We start from the raw sequence: 24,900 nt of genomic DNA on the forward strand, positions 1-24,900 counted from the left end.
ATAAAAAAAGGTAAGTAAATAAAATGAAAAGTGGCAGTATCAAGAGTTAATCAAATATATGGAAAGATAAAGCTAAATAAATTAAATAATGGGTCAAATTAATTTTTATTTAAAGAAGAATAAATCAAAAATAAACATGTAAATTAAACGTGGAAATACATCAATAAATGCATGGAAATGGAAATACAAGATCAATTACTAAATAAATTATAATTTTATAAATGTTTCTCCATTTATATCTGTTTATTTTGACTTGATATAAGGAACAGAAAATAATTTATTCTTGATCCAACTTTCTTCTCTGGTTCCGGTTTATAATATGCATATCCTCTGCAATAAAGAAAGAAAAAGTCACATAGGCAGAGACACATCATAGATATTTAATGGTTAAACAAGTAATACGACCAGGGAGGACAGAGAATATCAAAATAATAAAACACACACACACACTGACACACACTGACACACACACACACACTCCTCCAATAATATGCAGTCTGATATTTAAGCTACTGTAGAGCTGTGGCAGGTTGAAAAAAAGCCTTTTTTCAAATAAATAATAAATCACTGTAGGTATTCCTTTTCCTCAGCTAATCTTGGAGTATTAAATTGACAATTTTAATAAAAGAAATGTGGAATTATTACATTTGCCGATTTAACCTTGGAAATGTATATTTTGTCCCCAAAAAATTTTAAAGACTAAACGATTTTAACGATTGAGAACAATGCTAAGAAATTCTAAAAACATTAAGTACATTTGCAGAATTCCTCTTTATCCCGTCTTAAACCTTAAGTTGCTCCATCCAACCGTCCACAGATCAACACCAGCAGAAAGTTTTTCTGGTTTGTTATAAACAATAAATTCACATTTTAGGAATGTGGAGGCTGCAGAGACTCTGCAAACATAACTTTAGAAATGTCTCATTTAATGTTCTTAATTCATTTTTTTCTTTATTTTATTTATTGTAGTTTTTTTCCATCGCTGGATGTTCCTGAGCCTCGAGAGATAAAAACACACACAAAGCAACGCATTCACACACATTCATCCACATGATCGCCCCAGGGTTAACTGTCATTTTCCACAAATAAATCATGTTCAGATAGAGCTGAAGATCCTTACTGCGGGCTGCAGCATGAAAATAACGTTTCATAAACATCTCAAACAGGATTCTGTATTGTGTTTTTTTGTGAAAATATTTGAGGAAAGTATGTACAAAGACTTTGGTTGAATATCTGCTCCTGTATATAACTCTAGTGTACAATATACATATTTAGATAACTCTAATTTAAATACTAATTTGGCTATAATGAATATCAAAAAATAGTTTGTATATCACTGAACATGCTCTTCCCTTTGTATGAACATGGTCAAGCACTTATACAGGTTTCAGTTTGAACGACACAAACAAACTGAAGACGAACGAACACGGTTAAGATCACTTGGTATAAAATAAATGTTTTGTTTTTTTAAATACTACAAAAGGGTACAATTTGAAATGGTCAGACATGTTGGATAGAGGAGCCAACGATTCACGAGTCAGAAAGTATGTGTTTCTATAATTAATATTCTTCTATTCTTTTTAAGTAATTGTGTACGGAAGAGGAATCGGACCACATGTGAACTTTTTTATTTAGATTTGACCAGAAGTTATTTTGTATTTTCTGTGAAAAACCTGAATTATGAGTTTAAACAACAACAAAAAACTGAATTCTGAGATTTTACGAAAAAAAGACAGATGGCCCTAATCCTCTTCCTTATTTGTGTACTTATTTATTTACTTTATTTTAATGTCACACTTTGTCATCCTTGTTAAGGTTTATTATTATTATTTTCTGTTATTTTCCCTATTTTATTTATACACTGCCTGGCCAAAGAAAAGGTCACTCTCTAATATTCGTTGGACTGCCTTTAGCTTTGATTATGGAACACATTCGCTGTGGCATCGTTTCCACAAGCTTCTGCAATGTCACAACATTTATTTCTGTCTTGCATTCATTTTTTGCCAAGATCTTGTATTGATGACGGGAGATTCGGACCACTGTGCAAAGTCTTCTCCAGCACATCCCAAAGATTGTCAATCGGGTTCAGGTCTGGACTCTGTGGGGGCCAATCCATGTGTGAAATGATGTCTCATGCTCCCTGAACCACTCTTTCACAGTTTGAGCCCGATGGATCCTGGCATTGTCATCTTGGAACATGCCCGTGCCATCAGGGCAGAAAAAATCCATTGATGGAATAACCTGGTCCTTCAGTATATTCAGGTAGTCAGCTGACCTCATTCTTTGGGCACATTGCTGAACCTAGACCAGACCAACTGCAGCAACCCCAGATCATAGCACTGCTCCCACAGGCTTGTGACCTTTTTTTTGGCCGGCAGTGCATTTAAGTTAATGTGCCATTATCATAATAATAATAAACCTTTTTCTTTCTGTTTTGCACACTTCTTTACACATGTTATTTTTTTTAAATAAAGTCTAAACAGGGACTTGACTTCTCTGTTATGTCATAACGATAAATATTTGAGTAACAACATTAGTTTAACAATAATCGTAATAATTTGCGGCGGACTTTTTGAAAAAGTACCGCTGGTCCAACTTTTGTTTGGTTAAAGTTTCTGTTAAAAAACACAAGGACACGAGCGATAACAAGAATCTTGAATCCAGATTGTGTGAGAAACAGCGGAGGACGTAGTTAAAAGACGCACAGCAGAGATTAGGTGCTGGTGTTCTCCTCGGACTGAGTTCTGCATGTAGTTCAGAGTAAAACGTTCTTTCTTCCCCCACTCTTTCACTTCCTGAGGTTGAGGGTTCTGATGGAAAGTCTTTAGTCCAACATGGCGTCAAGCTGGTCGGCCAGGTCGTCGAACATGTTGCCGATGTCGTCCAGAATCGTCCCCGCGGACTTCACTGGGTTGGATCCCCTGGTGAGAAACAAGAGAATCAATAAATGTTAATATAAGAAGTGTTACCTTTCTACTGCCCCCTACGGGCCAATTCATGTTATCTGTATCCACAAGGGTCTGCAATTGACGTTATTCGCTACGTGGTTATTGACCACGCAGACTCTACGCTCTACGCTCCAATTTTTCCACTTAACTATCTGCTGAATGATTGTGGGGTCATTATATTGAGATATATAGTCTTTGTTTGAGAAATAAACTATTTTGAGAAACTAAGTCATCATTCTGTGATATTAAGTCATTATTTTATGATACTATGACATTATTACCTTGTTTTGTTTTGTCAGTCTGTATTCTGAGATATTAAGACCATATTTTGAAATATTAAGTCTTCGTTTTAAATATTAAGTCTTTATTTTGATGTTTTCTACAGAAAATCATTGTAAGTTACAGGGCACAACATTGATCAGTGCTTTCGCCACAGTTTGAACCCGTCCTACAACAACAGACTATTTTTTATTGGTGGAAGCAATGCAATCGTCTTTTAATATGCTAATATTTAAATCAATATGACAGGTTTCCTTTGGCAATGATGACCTGTTCGCTGCACTTCATCCCTTACTCACAGTCTCAGGAGTGACCCTCTCTTACCCTTCTGAGTTTTCTTCCAGGTTCAGTTTTCTCTCCACGGCCTTCAGAGCTGCTGCCAGCGATGTGCTGGTCTGATCCAGTCTCTGCTGAACCACCTCAGTCCCACATGATGAGTCACAGACCAGACCTGGACCCACCGCACACACCTGAGGCCTCGCTGCTGCCAGAGAGGGGCTCTGAGGGGCCAGACCGGCCGGGGAAGACTGAGCCAGGGACCCGTGAGAGGGGGAGGACGGAGAGGTGAAGGCCACACTCTGAACCACACTGACGGTCACAGATTGAGAGGAGAGTCCCGCTGCTGAGGAGACAACTGCAGGTCAAATACTGACATGTTCAACCAAAAACAAACAAGTCCCAAGTCAAGACCAACATTAAGAAAAATAAAGTCACAAAAAGGACTAAACCAAAAGCAACAATTCCCAACTCTACACAAAAAAGTCAAGAACTTAAAAGTCTCAATTCAAGTCTAACACCAAAATAAAACCTACAAGTCTTAAGTAAGGACAAATAAATTCCTGAATCATGTCCAATTTCAAAAGCAACAAGTCCCAAGTCAAGTTCCATATTATAAGTTGCAAATCAGTCCAAAGTCAACAACAATGGTCCCAAATCAAGTCCAATGCAACAAGTCCCAAATCATGTCTGTCATCAAAAGCAATAATGTCCCAAGTCAAGTCCAGCGTCAACAGCAACAAGTCCCAAATTAAGTTCAAACTCAAGATCAACAGGTCCCAAATCAACTGCCAAATGAAGTCTAAACCCAAGATCAACAAGTCCCAAATCAAGTCATAGTGACTACTACTAAGTCATACATCTAGTAAGAAGCAACAAACATGTCATACAGTCGAGAGTCAAAAAGTACAAAGTCAAGTCTACCACCAACAGCAACAAGTCACAAATCAAGTCATAGTGACTACTACTAAGTCATACATCTAGTAAGAAGCAACAAACATGTCATACAGTCGAGAGTCAAAAAGTACAAAGTCAAGTCTACCACCAACAGCAACAAGTCACAAATCAAGTCCAACCAAACAAGTTCCATATTAAGTCCAACATTAGGGGCAACAACTCCTAATTCAAAACCGACAACTCCCAAGTCAAGACAAGTAAAGTCCCGAACCATGTCCAATGTCAAGTGCAAGAAGTACCAAGTTGAGTCCTACTCCACAAGTAGAGCAACAAGTCCCAAATCAAGTAAAAAGTAAAGAGGAACAAATCCAACTCAAGTCAGAGTAACTACTACTAAGTCATGCAAACGAATGTCAAGTCTAACATAAAGAGCAACAAAATGTTAGAATTTACATGATTGAAAATACATTCCAGGAATGCACTTTCAAAAAATGTGGGGAACGATGAGATGTTGTTGCACTGAATTATAAAAAAATGTAATCTGAAAAAATGAAATTAAAATAAAGTCAGATTCCAAAAGGTTGATGCTCTCTGTCTGATAGTGTTTGCTTGGAGTTGGGTTCAGTTGAGCTGGAGGTCATAACTGGATTCTTTATTCCTCTTAGTTTTTATTGTGAGTGTCTCACCTTGTGCGGCCAGCAGACTGTGGCGGATCGGCTTTGGGGCGACGGCAGGTTTGGGGGAGGGTGGCGGTCTGATGGAGGATCCTGTTGACGGACTGGCAGGCCTCTCCAGACGGGCCTCACTAATCCTCAGGCTGACCTGCTCCTGGCACTGGGAGGGAGGCCTGCTGCTGCGGGACTCTGAATCCAGTCTTTCTCTGCTTGGGGAGCCTTCTCCCTGATCCTTGTCTTTTGGTTTGTGTCGACGCTTTACCGTGTCCGACTCCTTCAGATTAAACTCTGGCAGCTCTGAGTTCTTGGCTTCTTGTGTCTCTGGGGGCTCCAGCACCGCCTCAGCTCGGGGGGGAGCGGGGGCTTTAGGCCTCTGTTTGATAGTCAAGTTACCCTCCTCTGCGAAGGGGATGCACTCACTGGAGCTGTTCTGAGGGGAGGAGGAGCCTTCCAGTCTGCAACCTTTGCAGTCTTCCTCCTCTGTATCGGACTTCACCCCTCGATCCGGCACCGTGACGCTGTGGGTCTGGGATGGAATACACTCACTCTGCACCCTCCTCCTCACCCCCGCAGCCTCCTGCCCTGCAGAGTTGTGTGAAGGGGAAGCCTCCTCCGAGCTGGGGGTGTTCACCTCTGTCCTGCCCTCCAGAGAGGCAGCGATGCTCCTTACGCTCACTGGGCTGTCCGTTACCCCCCCAACAGACGACGTCGTGCTGCTGTCGCTGAGCTCGCCGCTGGTGGTGCTGCTCACTGAGCTCAGTCTCTTCGGAGGCGGAGGAGGGGGACCTTTTTTACGGGCGCGCACCGCAAAGGACTGACTGCGTCCCACGTTGCCATTCTTCTCTGGACTCGACTGTAATCGAGCCAACTGGCTGCGACCTGGTTTGCGGGTCAAGGTGGCGTAGGATGACAGGTTTCTACAACGACTCGACGGCTCGTACTCGTCCTCATCTGGCTCTCCATCCGACAGAGCGTAGCGGGTTTGGGCGCGCTTTTTAGGGGGCGTTAATGTCATGCTGTAGTTTTCCGGTCTTGAGGTCAAGTCTGTGGAGCCACAATGAGAATGCAGGTAGCTGAAACCCTTCAGCGCCGGGGAGCCGTGAGGGGAGGGACCCCGGGGGGACCCAGGCAGTTTAGGCTTGGCTGGAATTGCCGGGTACTTGAACACGGTCGCAGTGCCCAGGGGAACCTGCTTGGGCAGCGTCTGCTGCTGCATGGGCCTCTGGTCCCAGCCCTCAGGGAGGTTCCTCTCCTTGGCGGGGCTGCCATCCAGGCTCTCCTGCGACCAGCTGTGGGGGTTGATTGAGGCCGTGGGAGGGTCCTGGGAGCGCCCGGAGCCTCTGGACCGGGAATCAAAGCTTTCCTGGCTCTGGGACATCCCGACTGCGTTCTTGATGGCCAAGCCTTCCTCGCAGCCTCCGTAGTGGCTGGACATGGCGGTCTGCAGCTCGGCGCTCAGCTCGCTGTCCTGGAAGGTAAGCATCTTGGGGGTGCGAGGAGAGTCCCCCGCACAGTCGGGTGGCTCGATTGCAACTAGGTGGAGGGCTCCGGGGGCTTTACGGCGCAGCGTGCCTTGGCCTGATTCAGCCATGAGGATGGCCCTGTTGATGTCACACAGCTTCTTCACCGCCAGCATCAGCTTTTTCTGGTGGCCTGGAGGGAAAATTCAACCATCATATTATAGTTAAAAAACACTGTTTTCAACGGCCATACGTTCTTGCAACCCTGAGAAAATACAGACATAAAAAGCGTCCTCACCCAGTTTAGTAATACCGATCTCCTGCAGATCCTCCCATGTGAGGTCCTTGACGATGCTGATGGAGTCGTAGCCGTTTTCAGAGAGCTTCCTGTGGTACTGAGGGAGGCCGATGGCACTGAGCCACTCGCCCAGATCCGACTGTGAGGAAGAACAGATCAGCTGTTATCAGATTCTAAATTAGGAAAACATCAGTATACGCAGGTGGTGGAAGAATTACTTAGATCTTTCATTAAGTTCAAGTAGCAATTCTAAATTGTAAAAGACTTATGGATAATATCCCCTTTCAAAATCATAAATACTGGATTTTAAAGGTGGAGCTTATTTTATTTACATTATTCCCTGCTGCTAAATAACTATAGTTACTGTATATGTCAATGTGTATTTATTAGTTGAGTTATATTTTGTATAACTAATAAACTCAATATATAAAATAACTAAGGCTGCCAGAAAACTTACAAGTACCTCCAAATTATAGACCAGGATTGTAAAATTAATAATACATAGTATACAGTCACAAGGTGAAGAAGTCACGCAGTTTCTTACTGGGATGTACTCCGGCAGCCACTCTGGGATGTTCAGGTTGTTGATCTCGATGGAGATTTTCTTGCGGTGCCCGGGTTTCGTCACTCCAATGGCAGTCAGATCCTGGAGACAAAACAACACATACGGCATCTGATGAACGCTGCGCAGCTAACCAGGTCCTATTCAACTGTAAAGCACCAGAGGGCGTCCTTATTCACCTCCGGAGTCATTCTGCTGATGGTGGGAACATCATAACCATTATTGATGAAGTTCCCGATGTACTGCTCCAGCTGGAAGTCACTCAGCCACTGATAGATGGCCTCTGCATCCTGCAACACACACACACACACACACACACACACACACACACACACACACACACACACACACACACACACACACACACACACACACACACTGATGAGGGGTGGGAGACAAGATATTATCTGGAAACTTGTTTGATGCAACCGATTCTTAAATCTATGATAGAAAAGTCAAATGTTAGGGTGAATGATAATACCAAGACATGGAAGGGAAAAGAAATCCAAAACACAGATTTCAAAGTTATAAAATATGACATTTATTTCAAAACACGTGGTCACTGAGTATAAAGTATTTGTTAGTGGTAAATCTACAAGAAAAAAACGTTAATATTTGAGAATATAATGTTATAAACTTTGGGAGAAAAACGTCAACATGAATTCTCTGACTAAAGTGGTTAAGTTACAGAAAATTAACAAGAAATAAACATGAATATTTTTGGTGAAGGGGTATATTTATAAGAAAATAAAGAATGTAATAAATACAAAACCTTCTGACAGTATAAAGTCATATATTTGCAAGAATATGAAAGAGAAAAAGGGTATACATTCCTATAATTAGAGACAAAAATTTGATATGTTTTGAGATTGAAAATAAATATACGTGTAAGAAATACCCAGATAAACCCCACAAATGTTTATTTTTTGGAGTCACACATTTACGATAAAACAAAGTTCAAAAATCAAAAAACAGAAAAGCATTAATAACAGAGTAAAAGGTTTAGTGTTTCCGTACCTTCCCCTCCAGCAGCTGCTGAGGGCGGATGAACTGCTGCGTGAAGCCCTGCTCCGCCGGTCTCTGCACTGTCACCGTCTGCCTGCGAGGAGTCCCACCTGCAGCCGTGGAAGAAACGACAAAATATCACAAAAAAGTAACACATTTGTAACAGATTTTGACTGATAAATAGTTTAAAGCTTTTTACTTTTCTTGAAACACTAAAAGGAGCATTGAGATGTAATATCACAAAACCAGTTAACACAGATGAGCACCAACCAATAACAATAATACCTGGGTTCATAATATGTTGCATGTTGTGCATTTAAAAAGAAACAAAAAACATTGAGCAGCAAAATAAAACAATCGGATGTTTCCTGATGAGGTAACGCTGAAAATGATCAAGAGTAAATGTTTTCCCTTTAATACAAATGTGATGGTGAACCTTTGAAGAGAGGAAAGCTCTGATTCAATTATGAAATATATATAATAATAAAAGAATAAAAGTACACTTTACTATCCCTGTATTGCAATCAGGACTTTCTCCTGTGAAACACACCTGCAGGCTGATCTGACTGTTTGCTGCAGTCTGAGAGTCCAGAGTCCACAGCAGGGGGCGCCGACTGCACACAAACAAATAAGAAGAATTTACCTTCTACAACAAACAGGAACTTTAATAATGTGAGAAGCGGGGTTTATGAGTAAAACAGGCAATTAACGAGATAAAGGCCTTTATTCTACTGTACACTGTTTCATTTCACATTCTGTTTGAACTCAGCTATGTATTTATTTGTCTTATTCCTGCATTGTACGCACACTGTTATACCTATTGCACTATTTTATGTTTCTAGGGTATGGAGGAAAACCCATACCCTAGAAACTAAGATATTATATTGAGATTGCTGATTATTGTTAATCACAAATCTAATCGTACCAAGTCAACCGCTTTTCTAATCTCTATATCCATGTATTTGGTCAAATATATAGTAACATTTAAAATACGGATACTTTGTGTTTGTATCTTATTTGCCTGCAATAGCAACATGTTACCCATGCCAATGAGGCCCCTTATTCATGAAAAGAGAAACACTTGGAATAAGATGCTGTGCGGTTATATTTCTCCGTTAATTATTTTCTTTTATAATGTTTTTTTCCAACTTTCTTTCTTTTCTAGCAGAAGTTTTGTCTCGTGATCTATCCTTGAAACAGTTAGCAGTGCAAATGCTGTTGTGTAACAATAAACTATGTGTCCGTGTATATAGTAATATATAATTCAGAAATAAGGATATAATGATAGAAACCCTTTCATTAAAATAATGTCTTTATTATTTATACTTTTATTACAGTAACTAACTGTTTTGAAATCATCCTTTACCCATCTTTGTTGTGCTTTTAAACAAAATCTCATTAAAAAAACAGTGACTTCTTGCATGACATGACTCTGATCGTCAAGGCTTCTGTGAATATTTTTTTCCTCACTTGTAGATTTTTTTCGTTGCTGTATTTCACCTATGCTAGTACCTTGTTAGTGATGTCGTGATGAACGGCGTTGTGCTGGAGTCCGTTGGGTGCGTTGGTGCTCTCCGTGCTCTGTCCACTGCCGGCACTCCGGGTGCTGCCGACGCTGCCGGTACTCCCGACGCTGTTCCTGTCTCCAGCTGCAAAACAAAACACAAAATAAAGTCATGACATCCTGCGGAGCAGCAGATGCTCTTCGTTGGGGGTCAAAAGCCTGCAGGGGGAAAAGAGCGAGGAAGGGGGTGCCGGGCAAATGCAGGTTTCTGGTCTAAAAGCTGAGCAGGGGAGCACAGCTGCAGGCATGGGTCCACTAATGTATAATGATCAGGCTTTAAAGACAGAACATTATTACTATTAAAAACAGACGTGACCCTTCCAGTACCCACCATGAGACCTTATCCTTGGTAATTTCAGTGCTTTCACAGATACAAGTATGTGAAAGTGCACTTTAAATACCCAGATGTTGAACTCATAGTGGTTAAAAGTTGAGTGTAGGATGCTGAACATGTGAAGGGCTCAGCACTGGTTGCTTCGTTGAACACGCACAATAACACAATTCATCGATAATAACGGATTCTACTTTCCCCTAGCTACATCAGAAGATCCTCAGTAAACGCCACTAACTGAGCTTTCAACATTTTGCAATGTGAGGGTTTAGATTAAATGCCGAGTGGCGCTCCCCTGTGGCACCAGTTAGTACAACATCAGGGATTACTGACTGCAGAGGCACTGACAGCAGGTTGAGCCTGAAGCATTGGATCATTCAGAGTGTTTGGACCCGACACACCAAGCACACGGCAGTGTTTGGGGTAGAACCGTCACCTTCAGGCAGTTTGTGTGTTCGACTTCAGCCCATAAGGAGATGCTAGTACCACCAAAAGTAGTCTGTTTATATTGGATCTTTGACTTCTGAAACCTTCGCATGAAGATTATGGTTACTCAATTACATAAAATAGTTGAGGATGGTTGTCAACGAGTCTCGCTAGAGGTTTCATAAAGCCCTGGACAATAATTATGTTGGGTAGGTACATTGTAGCATGTGTCCATAATGTGACATGAGACTCTGTAAGATGACGCAACATCAGGAAATTATTTTACACTGCTTCAGTGTGTGAGGGGATCTGAATGAATGTGAAAAAATAGGAGGTCAAGTGAAATGTGAAGCTACGTGGGATAATGTGAGTAGAGTTGAGATAATGCGAGTCGATGTCAGAAAATGTGAAGCGACAATATGATGTCTAGTGACACAGATACTTCAATCAATGTGAGATGATGTAAAGTGGCATGAGAGCATGTGAAATGATACGAGATAATGCAGTGACATGATTTACTGTGAAATTATACGAGATTATATGAAGTGATGTGAGGTATTGGGAAGCGAAATTGGATAAGGTGAAGCTTAAACAGATAATGTGAAGCTGTGTGGGTTATAGTGAAGCAAAATGAAACAGTATGAAGCGTCCAGAGATAATGTGAAGCATCATGAGATTGAACAATAACACATAATGTGAAGTGAAATGAGATAATGTGAAGAGAGATGCAGTGACATGAAGCAACTTAAGATGTGAGATGGGACGCGGTAACATGAAATAGTATATACCATAAGGTGAAGTGACATTTGGGGAGCATAGAATGATGCAAAGCGACGTGAGATAATGTAAAGCAACATTAAGTAATGTGAAGCGGCGTCAGATAATGCGATAATAACATGAAGTTAGATAATGTAAAGTGACGTACTGTAGGGCGAAATTAAGCGACATGAGATATTGTAAAGTAAAGTAAATGGTCTGATAATGTAAAGCAACATGAGGTGTCATGAGACAATGTGAAGCGAAATGAGATAATGTGAAACAACACAAGACAATGTAAAGAGAGATGCAGTGACATGAAGCAACTTGAGATGATGTGAAATTACATGAGATAACATGAAAAAGAACAATAGAGGTGAAGAGACATAGGGGGTGCATAGAATAATGTAAAGCAACAGTAAGTAATGTGAAGCGCTGTAAGATAATGTGATAATAACATGAGATAATTTATTAACTACAGAAGAAATAACATTATGTTAAGTGAGGTGGGGGAAATTAAGTAATCGTAAGCAACATGAGATATTGTAAAGTAAATATTCTGATCATTTAAAGCGACGTGAAGAGTCATGAGATAATGTGAAGCGACGTGAAGTGTCATGAGATAATGTGAAGCGACGTGAAGAGTCATGAGATAATGTGAAGTGACGTGAAGAGTCATGAGATAATGTGAAGCGACGTGAAAAGTCATGAGATAATGTGAAGTGACGTGAAGAGTCATGAGATAATGTGAAGCGACGTGAAGAGTCATGAGATAATGTGAAGCGACGTGAAGAGTCATGAGATAATGTGAAGTGACGTGAAGAGTCATGAGATAATGTGAAGCGACGTGAAGAGTCATGAGATAATGTGAAGCGACGTGAAGAGTCATGAGATAATGTGAAGTGACGTGAAGAGTCATGAGATAATGTGAAGTGACGTGAAGAGTCATGAGATAATGTGAAGTGACGTGAAGAGTCATGAGATAATGTGAAGCGACGTGAAGAGTCATGAGATAATGTGAAGTGACGTGAAGAGTCATGAGATAATGTGAAGTGACGTGAAGAGTCATGAGATAATGTGAAGCGACGTGAAGAGTCATGAGATAATGTGAAGCGACGTGAAGAGTCATGAGATAATGTGAAGCGACGTGAAGAGTCATGAGATAATGTGAAGCGACGTGAAGAGTCATGAGATAATGTGAAGCGACGTGAAGAGTCATGAGATAATGTGAAGCGACGTGAAGAGTCATGAGATAATGTGAAGTGACGTGAAGAGTCATGAGATAATGTGAAGCGACGTGAAGAGTCATGAGATAATGTGAAGCGACGTGAAGAGTCATGAGATAATGTGAAGCGACGTGAAGAGTCATGAGATAATGTGAAGCGACGTGAAGAGTCATGAGATAATGTGAAGTGACGTGAAGAGTCATGAGATAATGTGAAGCGACGTGAAGAGTCATGAGATAATGTGAAGTGACGTGAAGAGTCATGAGATAATGTGAAGCGACGTGAAAAGTCATGAGATAATGTGAAGTGACGTGAAGAGTCATGAGATAATGTGAAGCGACGTGAAGAGTCATGAGATAATGTGAAGCGACGTGAAGAGTCATGAGATAATGTGAAGCGACGTGAAGAGTCATGAGATAATGTGAAGCGACGTGATTTGAGGCCAGATTGGTCACATTTTCTAGATGATAGTTGTTCAACTGTGTTTAACCGTCTCGGTGTGTTGGGTCCAGATGCAGAGCGTGGAGCGGGGCAGCGAGGCAGCTTCAGAACAGCCAGGGGGGGGGGAAGCTATCGTTTCGGGGGCTCTTACCATGACACGAGTCTCTGAGGACCCAGATGTCCTCGAAATAACACCCAGACTGAGAAAGGCGGCCCGGAGACAAACCTATCGGACACAAAGACTCTGATGGACTGCGTTCTGTCGTGGGGGGCGGACTGAAGATTAGCATCTACCGGCTCTTTGTTTTGGGACTCTTACAGCAGAAATAAAAAAGAAAGATTTCTTCTTCATGCAGATTAGTTAAGATACTCCAGGATGGAATCAGGGTTAGGGATAGAATAACACACTGATCCATCATCTCATTGTAAGTCTATTCAAAATGTGGTTTCCATTCAATATGAAGTAAGCACGTTGATTATCGGCAATGCAAACTTTTTATTTGTAGAAGCCTTAACAGCTAACAACTTACAACTAAATATATTTCTGCTTATTTCATTACAGGGTGCTTCTAAAGGTTACTATGGGAATACACTTGATGCCGGACTTCCTCTTTCATTTTTGTAACATTTAAAGAAACATTAAGGTTTAAAGAAAAATTGAAGCAAAATTCATCCAGGTGTATTCGTGAAAAGTTTGGATCCAGAAGCTTGGCGAGAAAAATTAACAATTATCAGGGTTAGGCAGTTTCAAGCTTAGTTAAGGAGGGAAAGTCTGAGAAAGTCAAAACCACAATCCCTCCAAATTAAATCAATAAATCAGTCAATATGTTTTTAAGTAAGGGGTGCCGAATGTAGTCAAATCAGATTTAGACTTCTTATTCGAAAATATGAACAGATAAATGGTTTTATACCCTAGGATAACTCCAAATCACACAAACAAACTAACTAGCTTATCGAGGTGGAAGTAGACCAGCAGCTCCCATCTCCTGGGAGGTGAAATGACTGTTTTCTTCCAATTTACTTAAATGCAAAAACGTCCACAGCAGTTCATTGCTTAGCTTTCTGCTGCTACTCCTGTCTGGATCTACAAACATCTACTGTAGGTTACAAACTGACGCACTCCATCTATTATTATAAATAGTAAACATTACTTTATTCAGCTCAGGAACTGGAGAGAGAAAAGCAATCTTTTGGGGATGGGTGGCTACTGAAAAGGATAAGCCTCGAGATGCTCTTGTAAAAAAAATTAAAAAAGGGAAATGAACGTGAACAATTGGTAACATTGAAAGTGAACTAGTTCATTTTAATTTGTGTGAACTAAAGTTTAAAGTTTGCTGGTACTCCTGTCTGTTTTTACAAACCTCCTCTACTGTATTTAATCTGTAGATGCAGACTATGTAGAAGTACCTCATACAACCTCACTTAAACACATCCAAACTATCTTCTGAAAGGCGCATCAGCCCCTGGATAAGCAAGAACACAGTATAATCCACAGTACAGTATAGCTTTACTGCACCTTTTTTACATTTCTACACAATAAACTCACTTTTCTTTTAATCTCTGTGTGTGATTGTATAGTAGTATGCAATACATTATAAGGTGAGGAAGAGGCCAGAGGAAATTTATCGAGGGTGGATGGCTAGGAGGACGAAGTTCTAATGATACAGAATAGCTCGGAATGGCTTATTCAAAGAAATGGAACATTTACAGACAACATTTTTTTGGGGGGAAATGTGTGAATTAGTTCATTTTAATCTTTGATAAGTGAACCTTTAGCTATCTCCTGTTAAGTGTTCATACACTGACTATGGAGAAGTGATAAACCCCCCCTTTAACACTTTCAAAAAGTTCCTAGAAAGGGCATGAAAGATTCTGGATAAGCCAGAACACGGGAGCCTTTATACAGTCTACAGTTTCACCTGTGAGTCCTGAGTGAGTGTATACCTGTGTTGGTAGTGAGGCCGTTGGCTAGCGGCAGCACCACGTGGGTGGGGGGTGCGTACAGGGTGTAGGAGTCGTCGGTCTGAGGGGCGGAGCTGAGGCTGGAGGAGAGGGGGGCTCTGGAGAGCTGCTGCTGGCGCGTGGCGGGCAGAGAGGCGTGCCGGGAGAGGGTGCCCCCTACAGGGCGAGACATGGAGGACCAGGAAGGGAGGAGGGGGAGGTTATCAAGCTGATGGTTAAGTGGTGGTCAGTCATTATGTGGTATGAGGGGAGATGGAGGAATGCAGGAGGAAGGGGAGGAGGAGGGGGAAGCATGGGATGGTTCTGGAAGCAGGCAGATTAGTTTCGAACGGAAAATGGCGACTTTAGAGCCACAGCGCATCCTATATGAGGCGATAAAGGTCTCATATGTATAAGATGTTTAAAACGCATATATTAGAGCTCCTGCTGTATAGTATCTTTACATTTATTCATTTGTATTTTCTTATCTAAAACTTTTATTTTAATTCCAAAGTATTTTAGATATTTTATAGTATTTTGTTATTAGTGGTATTTTAATTTTCTTCTATAGAACTTTCACCTTAATTTAGATATTTTGTTTGTATTAGTTATAGTATTAATGCTACCATTTAAAAAAAAATTAATCAATAAATTGTTTGGTTTATAAACTGCCAGAAAAAGTGAAAAATGTCCATCCAAAGTTCCTTATAGTCCAATGTGATGTCTTTAACGGCTTGTTTTGTCAGTCGAAAACATTAAGATATTGACTTTAAAATATTATAAAATTGAGAAAATCAGCAAATGTCAAAATATTTGAGAGACAGTTAGTCAAACAAAATGACTAAATGTTGAAGCTCTAATAAACTGTTATAACGCTGAAGGGAGTTGGAAATAAAAGAAATAATACCACTGAGCATCGAATGGATGACTATGTAGAGGACGTGCCTGGTACACAAAGCCTAAGTCATTATTTTTGAGATAATAAGTAACTATTTGACACAAAGGTGCTTCCATACAAGCAGCAGCTGCTTACGGACTTACTGACACAGCTATTTATTTGTATAGATTTACGTTTTCAGTGGGAATTAATTTCTTTTGAGTTTCAGACTAGTTTTAGTGGTCCTGTCTGTGAGACTGACCGTTTCTCCTGCTGATGACCTCCACGATGGAGGGGGGGAAGAAGCCAACGCGATCCGTCCCTCTCTGGGTGTCGTGGATGTGTCCCTTCCAGCGCCCGTCCACGTGCTGCTCCAACACCTGCAGGGGACGAGACGGGTCAATACGGGCCTCTGGTGCCTGGTTTGTGAATAAGTAAATATTAGCTTTCCTCCTCTCCACACAAGTATTAGCATCTCCGTGGATCCCTCCACAAACAAACAAAGGGATTTTTTGGTTGGATTTTGGATTATATCAGAAAATAATCCATCAAACTAAATATTTATGATACCCTCCGTTTTATCAAACAAACTAATATCGCTATATTAACACCACTGTCACAGTATTTTTTCATATTTGTGTTGTAATTTTCTTTTTTACAACTATTACTTTAATTCAGATATATTCAACATATTTCTTAAAGATTTTGTTCACATTAGTTTTGTAATTGTATTTAATACATTGTTCACCTTAATTCAGACATATTTTACCTATTTGTTATAGTTGTTTTTCATACTTTTATTCAGATATATTAGTAATATTGTTCATTTATATTGTACATGTTCTGAATATTATTTGTAATCTTCTTTTATTCAATATTTCAGTTTCTCCCCCAAAAACACATTTAAACATAATCCATTTTTAAGGTGCGACGAACCAGGTACAAGACAGAGTTCGAAGCAAGGTGTCTGTGTTTGTGTTTGTGTGTGTGTGTGTGTGTGTGTGTGTGTGTGTGTGTGTGTGTGTGTGTGTGTGTGTGTGGACTCGTCTCATGAATCTCACCGTGATGACATCACCGGCGCGGATGTTGAGTGCCGTCGGGTCGTGGAGGTTCCAGAAGTCCTTCAGTGCTCTGACCTGCAGGACGCCCGTCGCATCTGAGCAGGAAACAAAACATTTTAAAAATCGTCACTTATTGATGGTTACAGTTTATGTACTTATGTTATCTTCGTAGGGTGAGTCACAGTGAAAACATTTCAAAAATCCACCCCGTCTTTGAAGTTGTTTTTACTGATTTTTTTTTAAAGTCTTTATTATTATTTCAAATGGTATGGCTGATTGTGAGTAAATTTTAAAAAACTCATAAATAACTAAACAAAAACAAAGGATTTTGGGTGGCAGAAAGCAGCCCTACCTTTTTAGAATTTTAGAAATATATCCAAAATATTCAACAAAACACAGCCTTTTTTCAGATTTAAATCCCTTTTCCCCCCCATCTTTTTTAAAATGCTGCCTTATTTGTACATATAAACAAAAAATCATGACATATTCTCCTAAATCCAACATATATTGAGTTAATTGTAGATGTTTGAAATGTCCAATATTAAAAATAAGATTGTATAATTTAGTAACAACATTTATTAACACAATAAATATTTGTATTTAAACTGAACAAACCATCAGTGTCTGCACTCACTATTTCTGATGCACATTTGTAGACAATTAAATATCATTTAAGGATTAATAGCCATTATTGTATTATGATGGGTGGAAAAATTAACCAAATCAGCCATTTTACAGTTATTTTTTGCATTTGATGTTTGAAATTAGCAAGTTTGTGAGAAATAAAAAGCCAACCAACTGCATTGATGTTATGTCATCTTTTTCTATTATTTTATTCTTGTACTCTATAATAAAATGTCCTCTTTTGAAGTTATATGAGGCGTGAGGTCTCCTGCAGGCTTAATATTGGGGTTAAAGTTTTATAAAAAACCTTTATATGTTACAGTTAAAGCGCCGGGACAATATGAGACATTCTTCTCTGCAGCAGTAAACAAACTGCAGCATGTTTAAATCACAAGCCGCTCATTACTCCCTCAGTGTGTTCCCACAGGAACTTCAAAAGACTGCAGGATTACAGAGCACACACACACACACACACACACACACACACACACACACACACACACACACACACACACACACACACACACACACACACACACACACACACACACACACACACACACACACACACACACACACAGCTCTGTTAAATTTGAGGCTGAATGGGAGTCTGCCCTTTGAAGCTGTGAGAACCCGATAAGAGTCAAATGTTATGTAACCCCAAATTTGAAACAGCTCAGGTGAAGGAGCCCAAATACAGAGAGGTGTGTGTGCACAGAGACGGGAAGAAGAGGGGAAATGAAGTGAAGAAACAGAAGAAGAAGAACAGTGTTATTGTGGTGCTTGAAGTAGCTGCTGTTTGCATGAATTCTGGGGAGACAAAAAGAAAGAAAAAATGTCCCTACTTTATTACTGAGAATATTAATGAGAGTATTTATTGCTTTGGAGAAATGTTTTGTTTCGTCTCCTGCAGAACATTCACCAAAAACCCTCAATTCCATCTCCATGAACGGGAATTAAAAGTAAAAAAAACATGTTTTATTTACTTTAGCAATAGGTACTTTATAAGCTGTCTTACAAATAAATAATTAAAAACAATTCATCATTTGATTTTTCTTAATTATTTGTGAGAGAGATATTAAGAGGCAGTTTCTTTTTATTATATTATACACAGTGTAAAGGATACAGGAGACAATTAGGGTAACGTGAATCAAAGATCTTCTGGTGCTGAGAAAAAAGTCGATATATATAAAAGCGAAAAAGCAATTGAAACCTGCTTGTGGTTTATTAAGGCGTTGGTTATAAAAAGCTTTTCCCTCCCACAAGTTCTTAAAAAAGTGTTTTTCCCTCTTTATGTTGTCTTTTCATCGTTATGTGTATGTTTGTCAGAGAGAAGTCCAGGCCTGTCTCTATATGAAGTAATGACACAGAGAGGAGGCGGGGCATGCACTCAGTTATTTCCTGACCTCGCAGCAGCTGCTTGATGTCCCTGCTGGCGTGCGACGTGGTGAACTGGTTGACGATGTCCAGCGCCGTCTGGTTGTACGTGTTTCTGATGTTCACATCTACTCCAGCCTGCAGGGACAAAAGACTTATTACAGCCCTTTGATGCGAAACTCATCAGACCTAAATCTGCAGTTTCCCTCTGGGGTTTGATGAGGCTTGATGTGAGGTAATTCAGCACTGAGCTAAAATGTGTGGCTGCAGGACAATAAAAGCGAAACCCTCCTAAAGAAACATTTGAACACTATCAAATGTTTCTGTTGCTGTGGAAACATGTTCTGCAATACATTTCCTCAGCGTTTTAAAGTTGCCCTTTTTCTTAAAGGCACCTGTCATTTAGTCTAGCTCCCAGCTCTTACAGACCTATTGTGAACCCGGAAATGTCGAGTACACCAAAGTTTATGTTAGAACCCTAACCCAGCTCATAGAAACTGCAGGATGCTAACTTGCATATGTTGGGCAATTTGCACCATTAGCATAAATACTAGAGTTCATTAGCATTATAGCCTATGTGGACAATAGTTAAAAAATGGCTTGGCCGATGTGGACTTGTTTTGGGGGTTATGAGGATGCTGAGCCCATTTCTGACATTTTCAGTATCACAAATGGTAATTTTAACCAGAAATGACAATATTTGTACTCTCTGTGGGCAGATTTTGATACATTTTGGGTCAATTTTGAAAATGTTGGGAGTCTTAATCTCTTAACTTAATCGGGAGGAATTGCTTATTTATTTGAAAAATAATTGTCCACATTAGAGTTAATAGTTTTCATATTGTGTTCTTTATATCCAATCGTAGCAACACTACTCATGTTAGTCAAAATCAGCCCACGAGAGTACAAATATGGCCATTTTCTTGGTAAAACTGCCATCCTGGATACGGAAAAGGTCAGAAATGGATTCAGCATCCTCAACAACCCCCAAAACCAGTCCAGAGTTCTCCAAATTGCCCAACATATGCGAGTTAGCATCCGGCAGTTTCTATGTGCTGGGGACCGTACTGTACATCATCAAACTTTGTGGGACTCAACACTTCCGGGTTCACTAAACTGGCAACTGGATTAATTGAGCAAACTGAGTGAAATATTTACATTTAATGCACAACACATTTTACAATCAACTCAAATAGTGATTAAAAATCACAACTATTATATGGCCATATTATATTTTACAAATATTTTTTGAAATGTGTGTTTTCAAGCAGTTTGCTGCATTATAAGGACGGGCAATTATGGATGATTTATATAAATCGTTGATGACTCACGTCCAGCAGCAGGCGCACCACCTCCGTCTTCCCGTACAGAGACGCTTCATGAAGAGCCGTTCCAGACTTGGTGGTCTTGTTGATGTCAATGCCGGCATTCAGCAGCAAACTGCAACAACACAAAGAGTCCCGAGCTTAGTCTTGGATCTGAGTCTTAAATCTGAGGCCAGCAAATGAATCCAAAATCTGTTTCCTGAATGTAAATCTTAATCCTGAATCTCAACCTGGAAACTGAGTCCTGATTCTAATCCCTCTACCCAAGTCCCGAACCTGAGCCCATGACCTAAGTCCTCGACTTGAGTCTTAAATCTGAGGCCAGAAAATAAGTCCTGCATCTGAGTCCTGAACCAGGGCCCAAACCTTATTCAACGCAAAAGAGGATGTTGCCGCTAAAGATAATCTGAAGTAATCTTGTAGTTTCTCACTCCACAAAGCTGGATGTTTTGTGTTAATTTACTAACATGTAACTGTAATTCCACACTTGGATCACATGATAATGAAGATTTAAAGGACTCTAGATCATTTGGATTTGACAGATTGCCTGTGATTACCTTGAAGAAAAGGTGTCCACAGTAGAGATATAGAGAGCACAATTTTCATCTTGTGCTCCCTATATCCAAAGATCGCAAAACTACTCATGGAAGTCAAAATCAGCCCATCAGGAGCACACATATGGCCACTTACTGTTAAAATGTCAGAAATGTCAATTTGCGCAATTTATGCTAATTGTGCAAATTGCCCAACATTTTGAGTAAGCTAAGCTGGCAACTACACTATATGGCCAATATGGGGTGGGGGCTGTCTCACCGTATGATATCTTTGTGGCCGTTGCGGGCGGCGAGGTGTAGCGGCGTGGTGAACGCGGAGTCTGTGGGCTCTTTCCTCTCTCCTTCCAACAGCGCCACCACCATGTTACTGCTCAGCAGCAGCTGGGCCACCTGAAGGGGGGGGGGCATATTTAACATATTTGTTATTGCATTTTATAGCATATTTTTTATTCTATAGTTACATTATTAGTCTGTATTTTAAATCATTAATTGTAATTTAGTCTAAAGTCTAAATTTATACATAAAATAACACTATTAAAAAAAAAGAAAGAAGATAATTTAGTTTTTTGTTTTAAACTAAATATCTCACAATCTGCAAATCCTTTTAAGGCAAAAACCTACACTAAAAGGTATTTACTCGCAGGAATATACATTTATACATTTGCTGTAGAGAGGACTTTTTAAAAGATCTTCATCCTTAGTTGTTTGGTGTATAAAATGTCAGAAAACCCTAATTCTCCAAAACATTGTCCTTCAATGTCGTTTTTTGTTCAGAACCCAGAGATATTGATATTAATTGTATGATAGAAAAACAGAAAAAGCATTTTCTGGTGTTTTTGCATGAAAAATCATAAAGATCCATCTCTATCAGCAAAGAAGTGCAGAATAAAGTGTGGTGTGCTTGAATGAAAGGTTTGAGCTGGTTTAAACAGGAGGTGAAACAGAGGAGAGCTGGATGGAAACACAGCAGCTGCCCCTCGACAGCTGACACACACACACACACACACACACACACACACACACACACAGACAGACAGACAGACAGACACACACACACACACACACACACACACACACACACACACACACACACACACACACACACACACACACACACACACACACACACACACACACAATCTAAAGATATCTCAGTGGAGTTTATATCAGCTGTTTGAGGAACACACTTCACTTTAATGTCTCATTTAACAAACTCACACGAGTCAAATCAAAGAAGACGACAAACAGAAGTACATTAACATCTAAAATACATTCAAGTTTTTCTGTTTCTACTGCAACACATTTATCTTATAATGGTGTGTGTGCATGTGTGTGTGTGTGTGTGTGTGTGTGTGTGTGTGTGTGTGTGTGTGTGTGTGTGTGTGTGTGTGTGGGCTCAGGCTTCAAAGAAAAGACTTGCTGATGAAACTAAAAGTTATTTATCAACAATGTTTTTCTGTGTTTCTTCATCAGTACACTAAATATATTTTGGTTTTGGACATATTTTTCAATGCAATGTTTTTATTCTATATGATGGGCCTTATTTTGGCAGTAACTTGCCTGTATATTTAAATTAAAATGTATATTTAAACCCAACATTTCTTGTGAGTAAAACCTTGAAATTAAACCTGATTCACAAACCAAAAAATGTATTTGTCAGGAAATATTATATATATAATAATTATGATTAGTATTTACCTTTCCATCTTTCAGGTACATTATATTAAAAAAATCCAAATGATTTCACAAAGAAAGAAATCATCCAGGATTAACATAATTATAGATAGGTTTTACATTGTTTTATAAAGATATTCATTTGTATATGTATATATATTAAACTTTTTCCTACATTTTATCCTTATGTACTAAATGTTTTCTTATGTCTGCATACTTCCTGTTTGGTACATCATTAAAGGAGCCTGGGGTTTAAATGTTGTTCAGAGTATGACTATACCCAGGGTGCGATTTGACAAAAAAACAGAGGGGGGGATGTTTTTTTTAATTTATTCATAGACAAGAACATTGGACTTTTAACTTGCATAACTAGGGAGAAAAAAACCCAAAAAGTAGACAGGCCCTTTTTTCGGGTCCGTGGATTAGTCCCCATCACAACATGGCAAAACTTTTAATAACCCATACATGGATTTCTATTCAACGTCACAAAAACATGCGTACGCACTAACAGGCAGAAAGCACCATAGAACAGCATCAATGCTCTCCATGAAAAGACCCTCCAATTAACTTAAATCAAACACTCAAAATAATTCACTAAATAGCACAACGTGCTGTCAACACTCAGGGACAGGTCTGGAAAACTAGACAAAGTAAACAGTCGGCTCTGGTGACAAATTTGTGGTGGCTTTTTTGTTTTTCCTATCGGGGCATTGTCTGCAGCATTTCGGCCCTCTTCTATCCACAATTCTGCAAATGGGTCCTGTAAAGTAAGATGATATGCTGCTCTGAACGCGTTTCATGTTTGGTTCAGCGCTGTTTTTCCTGCGAAGTTCCCGCACAAAAATGTTACAATGTTTTTGTGTTCGATGACGTTCAGAAATATGCACCGTCTGCCAGAAGGCTGCTGAATAGCCTACTCTGATGTAAAGACACTGAAGATCGTTAGATTTCAAGAGTTTAAGTAGGCTAGCAGTTAAGTTGCATTCATCGCTATCAAGGGGGGGAAATCCTTGTCCCCACCGGAGATAAAAATAATTTAGCAGAGGTAGGGATAGGAAAACCAGAGGGGGGGAAATCCTCACCATCCCCCCCTACAAATCGCACCCTGACTATACCTCTTTAGAATAGAAAATGTATCACTTCAGTGTCAAACCTCATGCTCATTATTAATCCAGATTTGTGCGCCTGATTGATGAAGGAGTGAGTTTGATTTGTTTGTGTAGCTGTTGCGACAAAATCTAGGCTTTAGGGATCAACATGGAGACAGAGAAAGATGTTTACACACTTTTTGTGTATGTCCTTGTGTGTGTGTGTGTGTTTGTCCAGCTGTGACTTTGTGTTTTCCAACCATCAGTTAACACTCTGGGAGTTTCATTCAGCAAGATTTTGTTTTGACTACAAAACGACACCAGCGCTGAAGGACACCCTACAGGTGGAGAGGGTGAAACCTTGACTACTTCATCACCATGAAACTCACCCAAATGATTAGTGACATTAAGACAATCATTATTTGTATTATTAGTTTTCTGAAATGTTTTGTTTACATATGCAAATGAGGCATTATTTTTTTGAATGTGTGCTAATGTGAAGAAATGTGAACATTGGATAAAGCCAGGTTCAAAATGCATGTTTGATTATGTTGACAGATTAGAGTCAAATGTTTTTATAGAGGACTTTCTTTGTATCACTCGATAAATCCGAAAATACTGTCAACAACCAGACAATTTTTTTTTATCGTAATGGTCATTAAATGCTCTATAAATCATATTCGGAATGATATTTGCACACAGCAGAAAGCAGACTTTAAATATATGTATTATAAAATACTGTACACTCTACAGGTAAATGGAGTAAAAATATGACTAAATAATACCGCCATGAATTTTCTCCTTAGCTGATTACGGACAATACGTTCAAATGAATGTCTTTTAAATGCAATTTCTTTTTAATTATTTATTAATAACATTGTTTTGAAATAATAATACAACAATTAAATCATTTATTTGATTGTCTTGCTTTTTGTTGTTAATATATTTCTTTACTCATTATTCTCTCTTTGTGTCGCTTTTATTTATATTAAGACACTTATTTTTTGTATTGTACTTTTTCTGAAATATTATGTATCTATAAACAATGAGGAATTATATAATGCTTACTTTTGGTGAATTTCGGAGGAATTCACAGACACAAATAGACAAAGTTAGAAAAATGAAAAAAATGAAAAAAGTTTTCTTTCCTTTAATATGAGAGAATGCATGCTTAGAAGCTAAATAACCCAAACTCTGTAATTTATAAGTAAGTAACTGTATATTTTTGCCTGTACT

At 39.4% G+C, this 24,900-nt stretch overlaps 1 protein-coding gene across 8 annotated transcripts in view; it reads right to left on the reverse strand.

Moving 5' to 3' along the window:
* Positions 1-366: 366 nt before the first annotated feature.
* LOC134877851 (caskin-2-like) overlaps positions 367-24,900 on the reverse strand; it is a 67,662-nt gene continuing 43,128 nt past the window's right edge. The window contains exons 7-22 of one of the 8 annotated variants that reach the window (XM_063903515.1): positions 21,162-21,292; positions 20,355-20,463; positions 19,053-19,161; positions 17,023-17,117; positions 16,224-16,341; positions 15,088-15,261; positions 13,295-13,369; positions 9,912-10,048; positions 8,950-9,013; positions 8,412-8,509; positions 7,574-7,684; positions 7,377-7,478; positions 6,833-6,971; positions 5,087-6,727; positions 3,552-3,846; positions 367-2,921 (exon numbers count right to left, since the gene is read on the reverse strand). In XM_063903515.1, the coding sequence (XP_063759585.1) occupies positions 2,825-2,921; positions 3,552-3,846; positions 5,087-6,727; positions 6,833-6,971; positions 7,377-7,478; positions 7,574-7,684; positions 8,412-8,509; positions 8,950-9,013; positions 9,912-10,048; positions 13,295-13,369; positions 15,088-15,261; positions 16,224-16,341; positions 17,023-17,117; positions 19,053-19,161; positions 20,355-20,463; positions 21,162-21,292 (3,495 nt within the window). In that variant the 3' untranslated portion in view covers positions 367-2,824. Of the gene's footprint in view, positions 2,922-3,551; positions 3,850-5,086; positions 6,728-6,832; positions 6,972-7,376; positions 7,479-7,573; positions 7,685-8,411; positions 8,510-8,949; positions 9,014-9,911; positions 10,049-13,294; positions 13,370-15,087; positions 15,262-16,223; positions 16,381-17,022; positions 17,118-19,052; positions 19,162-20,354; positions 20,464-21,161; positions 21,293-24,900 lie in introns of all 8 variants that reach the window. The other 7 variants (XM_063903514.1, XM_063903513.1, XM_063903511.1 and 4 more) reach the window with 7 other exon arrangements.

The sequence above is a fragment of the Eleginops maclovinus genome, chromosome 16 (assembly GCF_036324505.1).
Source record: "Eleginops maclovinus isolate JMC-PN-2008 ecotype Puerto Natales chromosome 16, JC_Emac_rtc_rv5, whole genome shotgun sequence".
NCBI classification, from domain to species: Eukaryota; Metazoa; Chordata; class Actinopteri; order Perciformes; family Eleginopidae; genus Eleginops; species Eleginops maclovinus.